Below are 19116 nucleotides of genomic sequence, written 5' to 3' on the forward strand. Positions count from 1 at the left end.
TTTTATGGCACTGTCATGTCCTTATCAGAGTTGTGCAGATCACAATGTATCTAAGCAAGCGCACATGTAATTATACAGATAACATTATCTACCTTTGAACAATCACACGTTACCTATATACAAGTTAAAATCAGCAAGAACGTGAGTTCAGTAAGTTCAGACAAGTGGCAGAGTGACACAACAGAACACCACTGAAGTCAGCAAGAAAGGAGGAGTGCAGCACCTGCCAAAAGGTGAATGGGAATGGAGAAGTTGGGAATTCCCCTTTTAAGGAAATATTTAATAAAAAAAATTCTGTGCCAAGGAGAGAGCGAGCACCCAAACTGCCAGTTGTCTCTCCTATAGAGCCTATTATACGGCACAATGATTGTGCAGCCAGGGCTGCACGGATATCGTTAGCAATGTCTATGTAGTCATTGCTTTAAATTTGTACATGGTATACAGAAAGAAATAAAGATTGTGCTTACCTATCCATGCTCCCCCGCTGTCGTCCTGCCTTTTCTCTGCGTTACCCACTGACTGGAGCCTTTGTAACCCATCTTTGCATTGACAGCCCTCTCAGCCAATCACTGACTACATCGCTATCCCGCTTCAATCAGTGATTGGCTGAGCAGGCTGTCTTTGGTCCGGAAGTGTTTGCGGGGAATGAAGAGACAAGGCAGGAGGACACTGGGGAAATGTAGAGGGGTAATCTGCTTTATTTTCTATATACTGGAGCACCCCTTTAATCAGCTGTCAACTGCGCATCACCTATTACATGGAGTGATGCATGGACGGCAGACAATGAATTGTGAACTTGTTAAAAGACAATAATCATTATGGTAGGTTTGGTTTTCTTGTATCTAACAATTTTAGAAATTGTGCGGTAACTCTACTTTACAAAAAAGGTTCTTTTGTTTTTGGTAGCATTATTAGGAACTTCTATTTCATGTTCAAACATTCACAGGTTTGTTTTCCTTTTCAGCCTTATGTGTCCGATCCACCAATGGTGAGGGTCACCCGCGGGGATGTCTTCTGTGAAGTTGTTTGTTACTTCAATCATGTCACACACACGGCACGGCTTTACAATGTACAAGGTGAGACTTCAGGGCAGTGTGCACATGCAGTATTCCATATGGGGTTACGTTATGAAGTATGTTAAGTCATCTTGCCTGTTCTGTAAACTTTGTTTTTCAGTCTTTTTGCAGAATTTGACAACTGTGAGGAGTACATAGGGTTCATCTATTTGAAGTTCCCTGTACAGATGAGCAAATGTACAGTAGGAGTGAAGCGAACCGCTCCTTTCCTATGAGCATTCTGTTCATCAGGCTGCAGAGCTTTGAGGTCTCCTCCGCTCTGTGCCCTACTCCCCGATGCTGGGAAAAGATGGATCCAGTCCTGAAAAACTGGGAGAAGTTCCCCGGACTGGATCCAGTTTTTTCCAGCACCCTGGGAGGATTGGCTTCGCCTCATTTCTATTGATTCGCTCATCTCTAGTAACATAGAAAGGGAAGGGGGAATGCACTTTTTCTTTTAGGTGCATAGAACTAAATCTTAGGTAAGAAAATAAAATTAGAAAAAAAAAATTGTTTTGCCAACACCTTAGTGGATGATCACACAGCTGTTCACTCAATTGTCAATATAGAGATTTTTTTTTATTTTTTACTTTAATAAATTGATCCACGTCTTCTACAAGGAGATTCCGATGGTACATTGTTGTATTATATTTGTTTTATCTATCCCCCACCCGTAGGCCTTGAAGGGCAGGCTCCGGAATTGACTAATATTGTGGACATCCGAGGGGAATTTAATCGGGAAATTGTCATGAGGATAACATCAGACGTAAACAGCCAGAACAAGTTTTATTCTGATCTTAATGGATTCCAGGTATGATAATTGTTACAGCCATTCTTACAATTTCTAAAAGTGTTCACCATTGTTCATGTAACTGTTAGGTTCCGTTCACACAATATTTTTTTTTAATTAATCACTGCTGTTGTTGCAATTTGAATTGATGCAAAAGATCTTTTGCATTGAAAATGAATGGAATCCCGGCCAGAGTGTATATGTTGCAGGGAAATTATAGAATCCAGAGATTTGATCAAATACTGGGGAAAAATGAAGTGACTACGCAGTTGCATCGTTTCCCTGAAGAAAGCCAGGGACTTCATCAAATCCCTGACTCCTTTCAGGAAAGTGATTAAATTGACAAATTGCTGGAGCATTGCTTACCTTATTGGGCCAATAGTCTGTAGCGTTACTCGCATCGGAAGGGGAAGCGGCTGTCGGCGACGTTTGTGGAGCGGAATCTGTGGGAGCCCATTCGTGTGAAATTTAAAAAAATCTGGCGCACGTGATATATTTGTGGCAATTCCGTAGGAGAAGGATACAGTTCGAACATTCTGTGCTATTTATGCCGAAAGGCAGAGTGTGTTAAAGATCAAAAAGAAAATGCTGCGAAACACTTAAAAATTGGTTGGAAAAAAAAAAAAGAATCTTTTTGAAGAAATTTAAAGACGTGTCGGTGGATTCCACAGTTTTATTGTATGTACCTTAGGTTGATAGAGGCCCATTAGATGGAAGTACCATTGTGGGGATCGTATAAGATGTTAAAAAAAAAAAATTATACCAAATCGGTACCTCAATCAGAATTATAAAAGATTGGCTACCTAGAAACACTCTTCAAGTAGCTACTACATCATTTACCAAAACAGTTCCCCAGACTGACCTAAGTCTGCCTGAGATTGCAGGAAAATTATCCTTATTTGGAGGTCAAGGATTTAAAGAAGTGTTCCTGTGAACAGTCCAAAATGCAATGCAACACAAAAAAATTTGCCTGTTTAACAAAAAATAAAAAAGTAGTAAGGTACTCTGCCACAACTTGAGATGCCACAAGGTTGGACTTAAAGAATGGAATCAAACAGCGTGTGAACCCGGCCTTAAAGTGACACTGTCACCCCCTATTTGCATTTTGTTTGCTCTCCATAGATGTAAAGGGTAAATGTTACAGCTTTCATTACTTATTTTATATCACACCTCATGGTGCTTGTTCTGGTAAAAAAAAAAATCGTTTTTATCACCTGTGGATTGGTATATGTGGACGGGCCTTGCGGCTTATGTGCCACATCGCTCCGCCCCTAGCGCTACTTAGCTCCGCCCCCATCTGTGACATAGTCGCTGCATAGGCCCCACCCCCTCAGTGGCCATTGGTGTGGGACAATCTAGGGGTGTGTGGCCTAGAGCTTTAGGCTGGCCTTTCCAATGGCTGCTGAGGGCGGCGGGGCCTATGCAGCTATGACGTCATGGATGGGGCGGGGCTAAGTGGCACTAGGGGCGGAGCGATGTGGCACATAAGCCACAAGGCCCCACCCACAAACCAATCCACAGGTGATAAAAACTACTTTTTACCAGAACAAGCACCATGAGGTGTGATATAAAATGAGTAATGAAAGCTGTAACATTTACCCTTTACACCTGTGGAGAGCAGACAAAATACAAATAGGGGGTGACAGTGTCACTTTAAACTGTGAGGACATTTTATTAAGACCAGTGTACTTGTACACCAGACTTAAATCAAGCCACATGACAAACTGGATGTACCGACACTCAAGTGTTTGCGCTGTGAACACATATTTTCCTTTCTCCAAATCTCTTTACTTTCCCCCGAGACATCAAAAAGTGCCTATGGACACTTATTATGGCTGCTCTATTAAGACTGGTGTTTTACAGTAAGGCTTTTTTCACACATCCCGTAATCTACCCACCCGTATTTCCATACTCTAGTTGGTGCATATTGACAGCTATTGGGCTATGCACACGATCACTAGATTACAAGGACGCAGACCAGTCCTGAAAAAAAAAAAAAGACATGTGCATGTAGTGCGGATCCAGATTTTCTCTCATAGAAATCAAAGGGATCTGCTATTTTCTATACATTGTAACTTTTGGGCATCCGTATTTCTGTAAAAAAAAAAATATAAGCATGAGTAATAAGTCACATACTGAGAGTTTGAGTTTCTCAAGAACAGATTTACAGAAACACTAATGCACTACAGATGCCGAATCCATAATTTTTGAATCCAACAAGGGGTGCTGGCCCCCAAAATGCCTAAATTTACCTATTGGTTAAAATTTTTTAAATTTTTTGTTCATATACAGTGGTACCTTGGTTTAAGAATAACTTTGAGAGCGTTTTGTAAGAAGAGCTTACAGCTTTTCACAATTGTAACTTGGTGTAAGAGCTCCCTGCACTGGGTGGGAGCAAATCAGAAGAATTATGCGGTCATGTCACGGGATTGTAGCCCCAATTGATTTGATTCGATAGGCTCATTCAAAATATGCTTTCAGGACATTAGTATATTAGGAAAGATGGTCACTTATAATATCCAGTCATCCAGAGTATGAAGTACTGTGGTGATGACGCTATTCCTCTGACGTCTATAGTTGTCACGCATGCGTTAGCACTTAGTTTAGCCTTATCAGTAAGGTACAAGGTGCTAATGCATGCGTGACAACTATAGACGTCAGAGGAATAGCAACATCACCACAGTACTTCCTACTCTGGATGACTGGATATTATAAGTGACCATCTTTCCTAATATACTCTGGGAAATGTTAACCCCTGCCTGACCGCAGCGCTGCTACGGTCAGGCAGGGGTTAACTGCAGCTAAATGAATAAAATAACAGTTAACTCACCTGAGCCCGTTCCCGGCCCCCGCTCGTCGTCTTCTCCAGTGCCATTCCCCGGCGCAGGCAGTGTGACGTACACTGACTGCGCCAGGGATGCCCGAAGCTCTCCCTAGCAGACGGGCGTCTAATCGGAGACTCTCTGCTGCTCGGGAGAGCGTCGGAAGAATGACAGAGGCTTCGGGAGGCTCCGGAAGTACCCGAAGCCTCTGTCATTCTTCCGAAAGCTCAGCTGAGCTTCTCCGATCAGACGCTCGGCTGCTTGGGAGGGCTTCAGGCATCCCCAGCGCAGCCAATTTGTCACACTGCCTGTTTTTTTCAAATGGTCACCCCATATGGTGGGGATGCGGGCAATTTTTGAGCCCCCACCGTTTCGGGCGACCATACCCGGCATATAAGATGACCCCCGAATTCAGACAAGATTTTTCAGGGTTAAAAAGTCGTCTTATACGCCGGAAAATACGGTATATAAATAAAAGTTAAATTTTAACCAGTAGGTAAATTCAGGCATTTTGGGGGCCAGGAAACCCCCCCCTTGTTGGATTCAGTATTAAGGTGCCTCCGTTTGGACTAGGATCCTGGGATCCGTTTTTTAATCCATAATTTTTAGCGGATTGTATGGGTGGATGGCGGGAGGAATCTACAGGTGTACTACTGAATGTGTGCTTCAGGCCTAGGTTTTTTTGTTTGTTTTTTGGCTCAAAGAAAAAGTTTCTTTGAAAATATGTAATGTCCTTTTTTTAAATTATTTTTTGCTATATTTCACAGATTCAACCACGGCAAACTCTGAGTAAATTGCCTATCCAAGCAAATGTTTATCCCATGTCTACGATGGCTTACATTCAGGATAATGCAAGCCGATTAACATTGCATACTGCACAGGCTCTGGGCATTGCCAGTTTGAGAAGTGGTGAGTTGATTATGCTCTTCTTCTTCCATGCTTGACTCTTCCTTAACCCACCTGACCTTTTTGCAGCTACATTGTTTGCTTTCATGCAGAGTCGTTGGCCGAAGTAATTTTCTGATTTAATTAAACTGAGAGCCGAATGTTTATCCATTTAAAGTGGATTTAATAAAACTGCTTGGATTAGCAGCAGTAGCGGGTCAGTAAACAAATAGGACTTTGTGAACTTAAACAGCAAGAATTTGCGCCTTTCTTATGATCTTGAAAATGTCTTAATTGGAAGTGTGACGCCCATCCTTGTTCTTGTTGTTTTTAATCTTCCTGTATAAATAGTTTTTATTGTAGCCTAAACTTTTTTTTTTATTGTTGTTATTTTCTTATAAATATAATTTTTCATCGACATATTAGTTGTCTACGTAATTCTGTTATCTCATCCCAGAGCAGTTAGCCTAATATGACTACAGAATATAAGAGCCTATTTGTATTCATAAAATCATGAATAATAGTTCATGTCATCTGGTTTAATGCTTTATGGTGAAGGAAAGATTGTAAAAACAAAATGAAAAAATAAAATGAAGGACTTTTTTTTTTTTCAATCCCTACTTATAGTGGCACAGTGATTTACAAGGTGCTCGTCTCACCAGACTGGACCAACCGTTTGTCTAGGAGTCCAATTTTCATACCCATATTTTCTATTGGAAGTGCTGTCTCCAGTGCTTCAGGCTGGGGCCTGGGAATAGACTTTCGCTGTGTGCAGGAAAAAAAAAAAAGTACCACATCACCGGCGCCAGTCTATTGATGTAAAAATCCTAAAGCAATGTACCTGCTGGTACATTCCCTTTTTAAGATAGGGTTTCCTCAATGGAGATCTCCAACAAGGTTCTTACACTGGTATGCCAATTCTGTCAGAGAGTTCAAGGGACTAAAACATAAAATAGGCCTGTAGAGTTAAAGAACATGTTTTTTTTTTTTTTTTTTTTTGCTTTTTCTAAGAGAAAATATTTTCTCTTACAAGTGTGCTTTTCTGGTATATCAGGCAATAATCTATTTATATCAACAGGCAACTGGCCTGATTAAGGACTGCCTCACCTGAGAAGTCCCAACTCCATAGTGAATTAAAAGCAGTGGGCTTGAAGGGGTATTCCGGAGGAAACAAAGTTTTCAAATGATAGGATAGGGACAGCCATCTGATCACTGGAGGTCTGACCGCCCTGAACCTTCACTGATCTCCTAGACAAGTGGTGATTAGGAGAAATCCTGCCCAAGGGCATTTCTAATGATGAAGAGGGCAGGGAGGAGCAACAGAGAGGCGTCGCAGGCCTGGGTTACAGACACTCTAGGTCAAGCCAAAATAGTTTTATGGAACAATAACTGCATCACCTTTCGAACAGACCCCAGGACAGATCTTGGATTAAAAGCAGCTATCTGACATAAAACAGTTTGGGGGGGGACAGATTGTGGGTACAGAGTCGCTTTAAGTCCACTGTGCCCAAGCCATCCGACAGCTGTTACATAATACTATGCTTATATCAGAGACCACTCTAATACTGAGCAATCAAGAGGGTTTTACAGAGGGGGCTTTCTCTGTAAGTCCATTAACGCCCTGAGGTCAGCGTGCATCAGGGTCTGTTAGGCCTTACCTTAGGTTACAACAAAAACAAGCTTAATACACTGCAACATATAGAAGTACTGTAACCTTTTCAAAGTTTCAAGGGTCACATTGAAGTTCCCATTGTAGGACTAAAAAAATAAATTATTAATGAAAAAAAATTATTATTAAATTATTGCTGCTAAAATAATTCTATTTAATTCTATTTTTTTTTTAGTTTTGAATGTTTTATTTCCAAACCCTTTAGAGGAAAAAAAAAAAAAAGAACTTTATATAATTAGGAGCTATGTTCCTCCAATCTCCTTCGATGCAGCGGGCCACTAGTGATTGTAGCATTTATGGGGTTGATGGGCTAGCACCAGAGGTTGGACAGTAGTTGTTTCTTTTATGTTAGATTAGTTAGATTATACTGTATCACTAAACAGAGGCAGAGAGTCGGTTTCACTCTGTAACTGTTCAGCCTAGTAGAATGAGACATGTTTAAGGAGATGGAATAATTGCTCTCTCTCTTTTTCTGATCCGCTTGCTCTTCTCCTTGCTGTTGTAATTTTCCAAATGGTCCAGTGATTATTAAGCTTGACATCTGTATCTGTTTTATAGAGTAAATGTAATGTTAAAGGGCAACCTAAATGTAATGTTTCCAGACGTTTGTGTAAACCATTGCCTCCTTTTATTCCCAAGGTCAGTTAGAAGTTTTCATGGACCGTCGACTGATGCAGGACGATAACCGCGGTCTCGGACAAGGTCTTCAAGATAACAAAATCACCTTTAATTTATTCAGACTTCTTTTAGAGAAGAGGACAGGAGTCGATGAGGTATGTTAAATTCATGGTCAAAACTTCAGAATTGCCTTGTAACGCTGTCAGCAGCACAGTAGGCAGCGGCGATGGCACGCCGCACACCGGCATTTTACTCACCATCTGGTGACAAGCATGTTCCCAGTCGCCTTTAGTGATCTCCATGAATAACATTTATCATAAAGTGTTTGTTTCCCCTATGCTTGCTAGTTACATCATAACTTTTCATAATCTGTCGCTCTCCTCACCTCAAGGGTTAACTCACCTTCAGACATCACTCTCTGTTTTTATCATCCTGCTGTCTTGTTTGGGATGATATATACGATTTATTGTTCGGTGTGAGACACAGTTGTAATCGTATATCTATCACATGCATTGGATGTACATAAGCTTTGTAGCTCTCTAAACCTGACCACTAAAAATAGATGTAAACAGTGAGTTTGGGTATAAGGTTATGGAGTCTTATTTTGTGTAGTGTTTCATGTAGACTGCGTTATAATTAGGTTGCCTGGCAGGACTCACTTGATCATGTCAGTTTTCTTGCTCCATTTTCTGTTAGCTTCCTGCTACGTGTTGAACGTTTGTTGTTATACTTGTCTTTTATGTGCGTTCTCACATTCCGCTTCCACAGAATCAGATGTCAACTTAACATGACTATAACAACCACATGTTATATATATATATATATATATATATATATATATATATATATATATTGATCAGCTGTAACATTAAAACCACTGACAGATATAGTGAATAACATTGATTATTACCTGTCAAGGGGTGGGATATATTAGGCAGAAAGAAAACTGTTTTATTAAGTTGATGTGTTGGAAGCAGGAAAAATGGCTAAATGTAAGGGTCTAAGTAATTTTGACAAGGGCTAAAAGTTTATTTCTAGATGATTGGGTCAAAGCATCTCTAAAACAGCAGGTCTTGCTAGATGATTCCGTAATGTGGTGGTTAGTACCTGCCAAAAGTGGCAAAAATCTTTTTCTTTAGAGATTATATATGTGTATATATGTTGCAGGAAGTGGTGTTTTCTTTTCAGTCTGACACAGTGCTCTCTGCTGCCACCTCTGTCCGTGACAGGAACTGTTCAGAGCAGCAGCAAATCCCCATAGAAAACCTCTACTGCTCTGGACAGTTTCTGTCTCGAACAGAGATGTCAGCAGAGAGCATTGTGTCAGACTGAAAGAAAACACAATTTCCTGCAGAGGACACAGCAGCTGATAAGTACTGGAAGACTGGAGATTTTTAAATAGAAGTAAATTACAAATCTATATAACTTTCTGAAACCAGTGGATTTGTAGGAAAAAGATTTTTGCTGGAGTACTCCTTTAACCCTTTAGCGACCCATGACGTATCTGATACGTCATGGTGCCGCAGGGGGTGGTCAGAGTGGGGTCCCGCCGGGACCCCGCTCTGAACGGCGCTGATTCCGGCTGACGTGCAGCCGGGCAGTGCCTCTATTAGCCAGCGTGGGTCCCGTTGCCGCGCCGGCTAAATAAGCCTCTAAGTGCAGCTGTCAAACTTGACAGCTGCACTTAGATGCTGTGCTCTCCCTGTCCCTGGTGTCTAGTGGGACAGATCTCCCTCCCGCGATTTGATCGCGGGGGGGAGATCCGTTCTTCTGCCCGTGCCGGGCAATCTATCACCGATCTGGTGGATCTTTGCTGTGTATATACACAGCATTGATCTCTATGAGAGATCAGTGCTGTCTATATACAAGTCCCCCAGGGGAACTTTTTTTTAAGTAAAAATAAAAGTAAGGGTATATTCAAACAAACGGGTCCGGCGTCCTGCTCTCCTGTCCGGCCAATTAGTGTGTTGCCCAGCCGCAGCCACTGATTGGCCGGGCGGGAGAGCAGGACGCCAAACCCGTGCAGCAAGGACAGGTAAAGTATGCTTACAGCGGGGGATCCGGGTGGGAGCAGAAGGGGTTAAGGGCGGTATAATTACATACTCGCTGCGGTCGTTTAGACGTATGTAGTGTATGGGAACTGCCAGGACCTGCCGGGCCCGTTCGTGTGAATATACCCTCAAAATGTTTATTTATTAATAAAAAATCCCCTCCCCTATTAATAAAAAATCCCCTCCCCTATTAAAAGTCCAAATCACCCCCCTTTTCCCATTTTATAAATATAAATAAATAAACATATTTAGTATCGCCGCGCGAATAATCGCCCGAACTATTAATTAATCACATCCCTGATCTCGCACGGTAAACGGCGTCAGCGCAAAAAAATTCCAAAGTGCAAAATTGCGCGTTTTTGGTCGCATAAAATCCAGAAAAAATGTAATAAAAAGTGATCAAAAAGTCGCATATGTGCAATCAAGGTACCGATAGAAAGTACATGTCATGGCGCAAAAAAGTACACCTCACACAGCCCCATAGACCAAAGGATAAAAGTGTTATAAGCCTGGGAATAGAGCGATTTTAAGGAACATATATTTGTTAACAATGGTTTGAATTTTTTACAGACCATCAAATACAAGAAAAGTTATACTTGTTACATATCATTGTAATCGTAACGACTTGAGGAACATGCATAACAAGTCAGTTTTACCATAGGGCGAACGGCGTAAATGTAAAACTCCCCGAAATCAAAACAAATTCTTTTTTTTTTTTTTTCAATTTGACAGTGCAAATTATTTTTTCCCAGTTTCGCAGCATATGTTATGGAAAAATTCAGCCTGTCATTGCAAAGTACAATTGGTTTCGCAAAAAATAAGGGCTCATGTGGGTCTCTAGGTGAAAGAATGCAAGCGCTATGGACTTTTAAACATAAAGTGGAAAAAGCTAAAGTGCAAAAACGAAAATTGGCTTTGACCTTAAGGGGTTAAGGATGGACAACTGGTGGTGGGGTCATGAGCACGCTAGGCTTATTGGTGCTTATGGGGAATCAATAATAACCTGATTTTTTTTCTCCACAGATTTACTGTATTACAAATTGCAGGGGGTGGATATATAATCTCTCATAAGAAAATTATTTATGATAGAATCTTTTTCCCAAGTTGCTGGGTATGTTGTGAGATCTGTGGGATGTGCTGTAAAAACAAGTCTGATCCCTTGGGGCCCCATCTCACAGCTCACAGAATGTAAAGGATATGCCGGTAACTTCCTAATGCCAGATACAGCTGGACACCTTCAGGGGTCTTATGAAGTCCATTATAGCTGATCGATTATATCTTGCTCTATTGATTTGCATTCTGGCAAGTGTAGTCTTTACACATTAGTGAATAAATCTTCCATTACATTGTACATTTAGGTATTCTATACAAAATACCTACTCTTGTACAATGCATTTGAACACATTTCTGCTCATCTGAACAAGAGAGAATGTTTCAGCTGAAATCAGAATGACAAACCTTAGTTAAGTGTCTTGTGACTGTCCATTCACACTGCTTGCTATAAACAGTCGGCTTGCTTTGGGAGATGTATTCTTACATTTTTTGGATCGTCCCCCTAACAACACCAATCCACAGGGACAATTTAAAACATGAAAAAGGAATTGCAGCTTTTTGATGGCAGTATGTGTACCAGTATGTGGACAAGGAACTCAGACTAGGTATAAGATAAACATATTCTTTATGTTTCCTCCACTAGGGTCAAGAAAAGAAGTCTGTCAGTTATCCATCTCTATTAAGTCACATCACATCGTCTTTCTTAAACCATCCTGTAATCTCCATGGCCGTATTGGCTGATACTGGTGCTCCTCCACTACTAGATGCCTTTTCTCCGCTCCAATCTTCAATGCCTTGCGATGTGCACTTAGTCAATTTGCGGACAATTCAGGCAAAGGTATGTCTCATAAGCATCTAGGTCTGTGTTCACATCCACATTGGATGCTCTGCCTGGGGCCTCATTGCAGATTATGATGTTTTTGACAGGAAGAAAACTCACTGCATGCATCATAAACACATAGGCATGGATTGTTGTTGCCATGTGGTCTATCTAGTTGGCCCTTTATAATATATCATTTTTATTTTGGGTTTTTATCCCAATCATTCAAAAAGAGTGGATGGATGGATGGATGGATGGATCTCTATATTTATTTATAGATTTTTTTTTTTTCTTCAAATCAACTGGTACCAGATACAAGTTATACAGACTTGCAAAATTAATTCTATTTAAAAGAAAAAACTCAGGTCTTCCAGTATTTATCAGCTGCTGAATGCCACGCATTAAGTGATGTATTCTTTCCAGTGCTCTCTGCTGCCACCTCTGTGCGTGTCAGGAACTGTTCAGACAAATAGCAGATTACCATAGCAAACCCCCCTTGCACTGGACAGTTCCTGACATGGACAGTTGGCAGCAGGGATCACTGTGTCAGACTGGAAAGAATATACCACTTCCTGCAGGACATGCAGGTGCTGATAAGTACTGGAAGACTTGAGGGTTTTTTTTTTTAAATAGAAGCAATTTACAAATCTTTACAACATTTTGGTGCCATATTTTTTTTTTTTTTTTTTTACAGAGTACCCCTTTAATTTTACTTGCTTACCAGCCACATCAACTGAATGTTTCTTCTAAGCATCTACTACTCTTTCAGTAATTTTAATATTTTCTTATTTTTCTTCTGGTCTCCCAACCAGCCTCAGATTGAAGTATACGATTTGACATATATATTAGCACTTGTTTACTCTGTTCCAGTATGTTTTAATATCTTTAAAGGGGTTATACAGTGCTACGAAAACAACACAGTCACTTTCTTCCAGAGACAGTACCACTCTTTTTTCCAGTTTGGGTGCAGGTTTTTTAACTGTGTTCCAAGTGAATGGAGCTTAATTGCAAACCACACCTGAACTGGAGACGAGAGTGGTGCTGTCTCTGGAAGAAAGTGGCCATGGTTTTTGTAGTGCTGGATAACCCCTTTGAAGAGAGAAAAAAATGTCTGCTGTATACATAATGTTTTCACAGGGGTTTTGATGGGAGTTTATAATGCCACCACATGTTACCCACTGTGGTTTCCGCGCAGAATCCGCCTTAAAGTGTCACTGTCGTGAATTTTTTTTTTGCAGAAATCAATAGTCCAGGCGATTTTAAGAAACTTTGTAATTGGGTTTATAATCCGAAAAATGCATTTTTATCATGAAAAAGCAGTTTGAAGCTCTCCCCCCTGTCTTCATTGTTCTCCTATGGAGAGAGCTAAAGAAAAGACCAAAACAGGACAACAAAGAGTTAATCTACAAATCCCTCACGGGATATCTCATGTGACCATCACCAGTGACCTGTCTGAGCTCGGATTACAGCTGTCACCCAGCTCCGTGCCTGTAATCCTCTTATCTGCTTTCTGCTGCCGGCTAACTCCCTCCTTCCTCCTCCCCCCTCCCCTCTCCCTAGAACAGACAGGGTACGTCTCCTGCAACAAGTCACAATTTTCAGATTTTTCAGAGTGGATGAAAAAGAGGAAGGAGGGGGGACCTGGGAAAAGGCTTTTTACATGCAAATAATGGCAGATTTGGCTAATAAACCCAATTACAAAGTTTCTTAAAATCGCCTGGACTATTGATTTCTGCAAAAAAAAAAAATACGACAGTGACTCTTTAAGCAACGTGCATTGTAGATTTCAGATCCGCACAGGAAAATTTCCCACCATATGCATTACTGCATTTTATTCCGGTTTAACTCAATGGGAGTTAGATTTTGGTGTGCAAATTACTGTGTGAACATAGTCTAAATGTAAAGGAGTTGATTATAACAGTTACAGAACAGCAGGGAGTCATGATATTCTTTGACATATGTCTCATTCTTACAACAAGCTAACCAGTTTTAAACAAGAATTTATAGACCTCTGTAAAAATAAGCTTTTTTGTAATTACAATATATTTACATTCTATCCCTTGAAGGCAGATACCCCGTCTAAGCAGTCTCCAGAGTGAAAAATAGCGTTTCCTTTTTGTCCATAGAGAGATTCACATACAATACCCTCCTTTTTTACAAAGAATTCCGAATAGCTACAGGTCTGAATGCAAATGCATCTCCATAACAAACACATCGGCAGCATTAATTCTTTTAAAAAGGGAAAGTGTAGGGAATTGCATTCCCCTGGTATATGCCGCTAATCTGAATCATTTCACTGAGGGCAGGTTTGTTGCAAAACGTTTGGAAAATCTGTTCCATTGACTTGGTGGTGGTATCTGCAGCATGCACAAAGATATGAGCAAGCACCATATAAATGAATGGGACCTTTGTAGAAATGAACCTTCAGCCCTCCAGCTGTTGCAAAACTACAATTCCCATCATGTCTGGACAGCCAAAGCTTTAGCTTTAGCTTTAGCTTTGGCTGTCCAGGCATGATGGGAATTGTAGTTTTGCAACAGCTGGAGGGTCAGAGGTTCCCCATCCCTGCTCCAATTGCGCTTTACCTTACAATTCACATAATTTTAAAGGATCTGCTGGTAACTTTTTAATGCCAGATACCACAGACGCCTTAAGAGGTTTTGTGGAGTCCATGTATACAGTATGTGTGACAGGTAGCACAACAGAGGAATAAACAAATGATATGCATTTGAAGAGAGGACTACCTTGAGAAACTCAGTAGAAAAAGTCATGTGACCCACCAGTTTTGTCAGCACCGCCTGACTGTCTAATGTATATGGGTAATCTATGGACTCTCTCACAATCAGATGTTGTCAAGAGAAGGCGGATTGGGCATGATAGAGTTTAACTACTGTTCTCCTGAGTAGCAAGTTTTTTTGTTTTTTTTGTTTTTTTTGTGTTTTTTTTGTTTTGTTTTGTTTTTTTATATTTCTCATAATGACCAACTTTGCACTAATTCACACACTTGGAAGAACACCATGGGAGAGATTTATCAAACATGCTGTAAAGTGAAACTGGCTCAGTTGCCCCTAGCAACCAATCAGATTCCACCTTTCATTTTCCAAAGCGTCTGTGAGGAATGAAAGGTGGAATCTGATTGGTTGCTAGGGGCAACTGAGCCAGTTTCACTTTACACCATGTTTGATAAATCTCCCCCCTTGACTTGACCATTGGGTGAAAATGTTATCTGTTCCCATTAGGAGAATGCCATACATCATAAGGCATTTGCTCAAGGGCTCCTGGACGTTTGTGCCGTCCATTGATGATAGACCAGTGGTGTACATTTGTCTCTTACAGGTAACTTGGAGGTTTCCCAACACCATCATCCGTTTAGTGCTTGTTTCTAGCAGTAACATTAGGTTTTGTTGATAGTGCCATGATTTGAGTAAAGATGAAGAACTGGTTTTCTTTTACCAACACTCTATATGGACATTTGCATATCTTATTATTAGTCTTTATTTTTTACCCGACTATTTGCAAGTCAAATATTTAATATCATAATACATACCTGGATGTAGCAGAACAGGTTGGCTACAAAAGCGTATACATTGCAATGGCCCAGCTGCTTATTGTATATTGTATAGCCTGTATCTCTTTCACCCACTGATTATCCTCCAGAGCCTCTGCTGCACAACACAAAATAAGCATAGTAGTAGTAGTAGCAGTGGTAGTAGTAGCAGCGGTGGTGGTAGTAGTAGCAGAAGTGGTAGCAGCGGTGGTTGTGGTGGTAGTAGTAGTAGCAGCAGTGGTAATAGTAGCAGCAGTAGTAGCAGCAGTAGTTGTAGTACACAAGATTGTACATGTACAGTATGTGATTTTAAATGCAATAAATAACGTTGAAAGTGTTTTTTCTCTGGGGTTCCTGGCACTTACAAAGCCCATGAACTGAAACCTGAAACATTGATTTGTGGACCATCAATACATTGAGCCACCTTGGCACAGGTGACATAGAGCAGGGTTCGTCAGGGTAATGTGTTCCTTGTGTGCATCTTGTAGCTTTAAGAGAATTGTTTTAAGTTTTTCTAGAATTCGCCATACTGTTTATACCCAGGCTAACGCAAGCCCAAGAGCCAAGTAGTCAATAACCATACTGTATGTTCCTTGTTTGCAGCTACCAGTAGAAGACTATATTAGCAGTGTCTGTTAGACATATACATCAGGGACTCCCTCCAATGTATATAGGTCACAATGTAGCCAAAAGTCACATGTGGTCCCAAATGATTTTTATAGTGAGTCCACCATCATACGGCGAAGTGACGCTTCACCAGTTAAAACTACCTTTATAAAGTAGTAGAACCACGTTTGCGAATCTCTGGCCTTGCCGTGACCTGTACTTCACATGGGATTGTCTTTGTGGGATGGCCTATTCCCACTAGTGGTTACGTGCGGACCATGGGCTAGCGGCTTCTTTACAACTTTCAATGTATACATATGATGTAATGAATGATACCATGTTTTTTATTTTTTTTCTTGGCTGGTATCCTGCCAGATGTCAAACCTTGAGGTATATGTCCGGACAGGACCAAAAATGACACACTTTCCCTCCATGGTGAATGGGACTCTATGGATCCATTTATCATGTGTTATACCACTATCTCAGCTCTTGTGTTAAAGGGGGTATCCAGGATTTAAAAACCATGGCAGTTTTCTTCCAGAGACATCACCTCTCTGCTCCTCAGTTCATGTGTGTATTAAAGTTAAAGGAGCAGAGATGTAATGCCACACACGACCTAAGGACATGTTTTTGGACAAAAGCAGCCATGTTTTTTCAAAATATGGATAACCTCTTAAACTTGTTGGGTCGCTGCTAAATGCAGAGTGAACACAGGGAAGTTTCCTTTGACTGCGGCCAGTATTCTCACATTGTTCGTATCCTTGTTACAGAAGCACAATATTCAGTTTATGGTCTATTACCTTTTTGTGTTCATATGTCCCTTACAGTATTGTAAGTATGCTTTTACGCTTTGATCACATTTCGATATAAAGAGCCCATTTGCATTTATTTCTTGTTTGCTTTAAGGTGGGACCGTCAGAAGAGGCAGCTCTCATTCTTCACCGGAAAGGATTCGACTGCAAGTTTGCAAATAAAGACCTTGGGCTATACTGTTCTTCATCTCAGGGAAAGGTACAGTAATAGCCAAATGAATGAGCATTGCATCTTTATGTCCCATAAACATATGTTAAGCTTATTGCTGGCATATGTGAGTACTCCAGCTGCTGAAGTGTGGATGATGCCCCTTCAGGCATAACCAGGCACAGGATTGTGAGTATGGAGGATCGAGATGAGCTGAAATCTGCAGATTACCCAAATCTTATGGCGTTTCTGGGTTTATGCTAGTAAGGGGCTGTCATCTGACAGACTTTATATATGTTTCTTTCCTTTGGGGTGCGGCCCAGAACGTCTACGGATGCAGTTGTCTGGAAGGAGCGCTTTATTGCAGTCAGGAACAGCAACCGTAAATAACTCTGATATAAAGTCTGAAAGACGTACAAAGAAGCCGGGAAACAAATTTGCAAGATGCCACCCACAGATTTAATATCTGTAGGTGGGAAAACATTTGTAAACCTGATGCCTACATGATATTTTATTTATGGACTGTGTAGGAGCCTTTTATAGTGAACCCTTGCAAAATAGTACCTGAACAGACAGGCGTTAAATACTACATGCTGTGCTGTATAGACATGAACTATGCCAATATTTATGGCATGCTATAGAGAAGTTACTCGTGCGACAGAAGGCTCCGAGACCTCATTATTAGACAATACCTCTTCTGGTGAAGGGTGGGTAGTGTCTCAGAGCCCCGGTGTTTCAGATATGTTTGTGTCATATGACGTATGAAACCTTCTATACCCATGTCTGTACGTGTTAATGCACTGATAAAATCGGTGTCAATTGATGTAACCCGCATGGATGAAAAAATGAGGAAACTGAGTGTAGTCTATGGGGGACATGTATAAAGTGGTGCACAGGGCACTTCCTGATGGAGAGGGCCCACCTGTGCATAAATATATTCGTAAGCACAAGTGGGCTACTTGCACCAGAGAGGTGGGGAGGGTGGTGTAACAGGGGGTAGCGGCAGCATGCAGACGGGTCTGGCTCTGCGCCTCATTTAACATTTTTCCAATGGAAAAATGCCAGTAAAACCTACGCCAGGACAGGGTCCAGTTTGCCTCTACGTAAACCATCTGAGCTGCGGGGAAATTTTTAAGCCAGACAAAAAAAAAAAAAAACAACAAAACACCAGACTTAATAAATGCCCCCTATGTGGATTATAAAATGCTTAAAATGATTGCCTGATTTATTTATTTTTTTCCTCTTCTAGATCCAAGTTCATGGACTTTTTAGTGGATACAAAGTTGAGAGCCTAAAATCCTCCACGTTATCCTTAATGTACTCCCCTTCAGACTCCCATAACTTGAGTACAATCAACATGAGCCCCATGGACATTAGCACTTTCAGAATAAAGCTGAGGTGAACTTTGCTACATGTGACGGCTACGTTTCCGGTGTTTTACATGCAATAAAGAAGCACATTGTTACACCAACTTCTGGACACTGTGAGGATTTGCTCTCAACATTCTCTTGTTGACAACACCTCCAATGGAAGCCATGTTCCTTCATTTTCCATCCATACAGTACAATTTTAAGTAAAGCATCACTTCTGTATTCTCAGGTTTAATGGATTGATAATTTTGCTTTCATGTCTAATTTATGAATCCACTTCTGCAATTGAAGAAAAATGCTTTACAACATGTGTTCCTTAGTAAGCACTTGATTTGCAGCTGGTGCCAAAAAGCGATGATGATTGACCAGTAGAGAGGCATTCTGCATGAAAGGTGGAAATGATATGGAACCTGAAGCGACCAAGATGGTCATTCATCGATTATTTTGGCTTTGTTGGTTGCCACGACTTTTGCATTTCATTTTCACTTTTGCTTATTATACCTTGAAGTAAGCCTCTATGTTCCTTGTGTAATGACTAGAATAATCTGAATGAAAGAAAACTATATAATGTTCTATGATAGAAGGGTAAAAAGAAAAACCTTTTTAATTTTTTTTTTGTTCCTGCCTTTATAGCTGCTGGTTCTACTTAGACAGTGATTTACGTTGGCCATAGGCCCCCTGTCCCTTTAGACCTGCACATTTATGATTGTTTCAGTTGGCACAGTAGGTAAAATGACTGTCAAGCAGGTGCCACTTTTCTTGCCTTTCTAGTCATCTTAAAGAGAATTCTGGCCACAGCTAAAAGTCTGGTGCAGGTAGGAGGTGGGGGGAACATAATAAAGAATGTATACTTACCAGTCCTGGTGCCCC

The 19116-nt window shown here is 40.8% G+C and overlaps 1 protein-coding gene across 1 annotated transcript in view; it reads left to right on the forward strand.

Moving 5' to 3' along the window:
* MAN2A1 (mannosidase alpha class 2A member 1) overlaps nucleotides 1–18468 on the forward strand; it is a 123256-nt gene extending 104788 nt beyond the window's left edge. The window contains exons 16-22 of the mRNA XM_069962977.1: nucleotides 965–1076; nucleotides 1733–1866; nucleotides 5435–5576; nucleotides 7861–7994; nucleotides 11587–11781; nucleotides 16823–16927; nucleotides 18126–18468. Of these exons, the coding sequence (XP_069819078.1) occupies nucleotides 965–1076; nucleotides 1733–1866; nucleotides 5435–5576; nucleotides 7861–7994; nucleotides 11587–11781; nucleotides 16823–16927; nucleotides 18126–18278 (975 nt within the window). The 3' untranslated portion in view covers nucleotides 18279–18468. The remainder of the gene's footprint in view (nucleotides 1–964; nucleotides 1077–1732; nucleotides 1867–5434; nucleotides 5577–7860; nucleotides 7995–11586; nucleotides 11782–16822; nucleotides 16928–18125) is intronic.
* Nucleotides 18469–19116: the final 648 nt, after the last annotated feature.

This window comes from Dendropsophus ebraccatus, chromosome 3 (genome assembly GCF_027789765.1).
Source record: "Dendropsophus ebraccatus isolate aDenEbr1 chromosome 3, aDenEbr1.pat, whole genome shotgun sequence".
Classification (NCBI taxonomy): domain Eukaryota; kingdom Metazoa; phylum Chordata; class Amphibia; order Anura; family Hylidae; genus Dendropsophus; species Dendropsophus ebraccatus.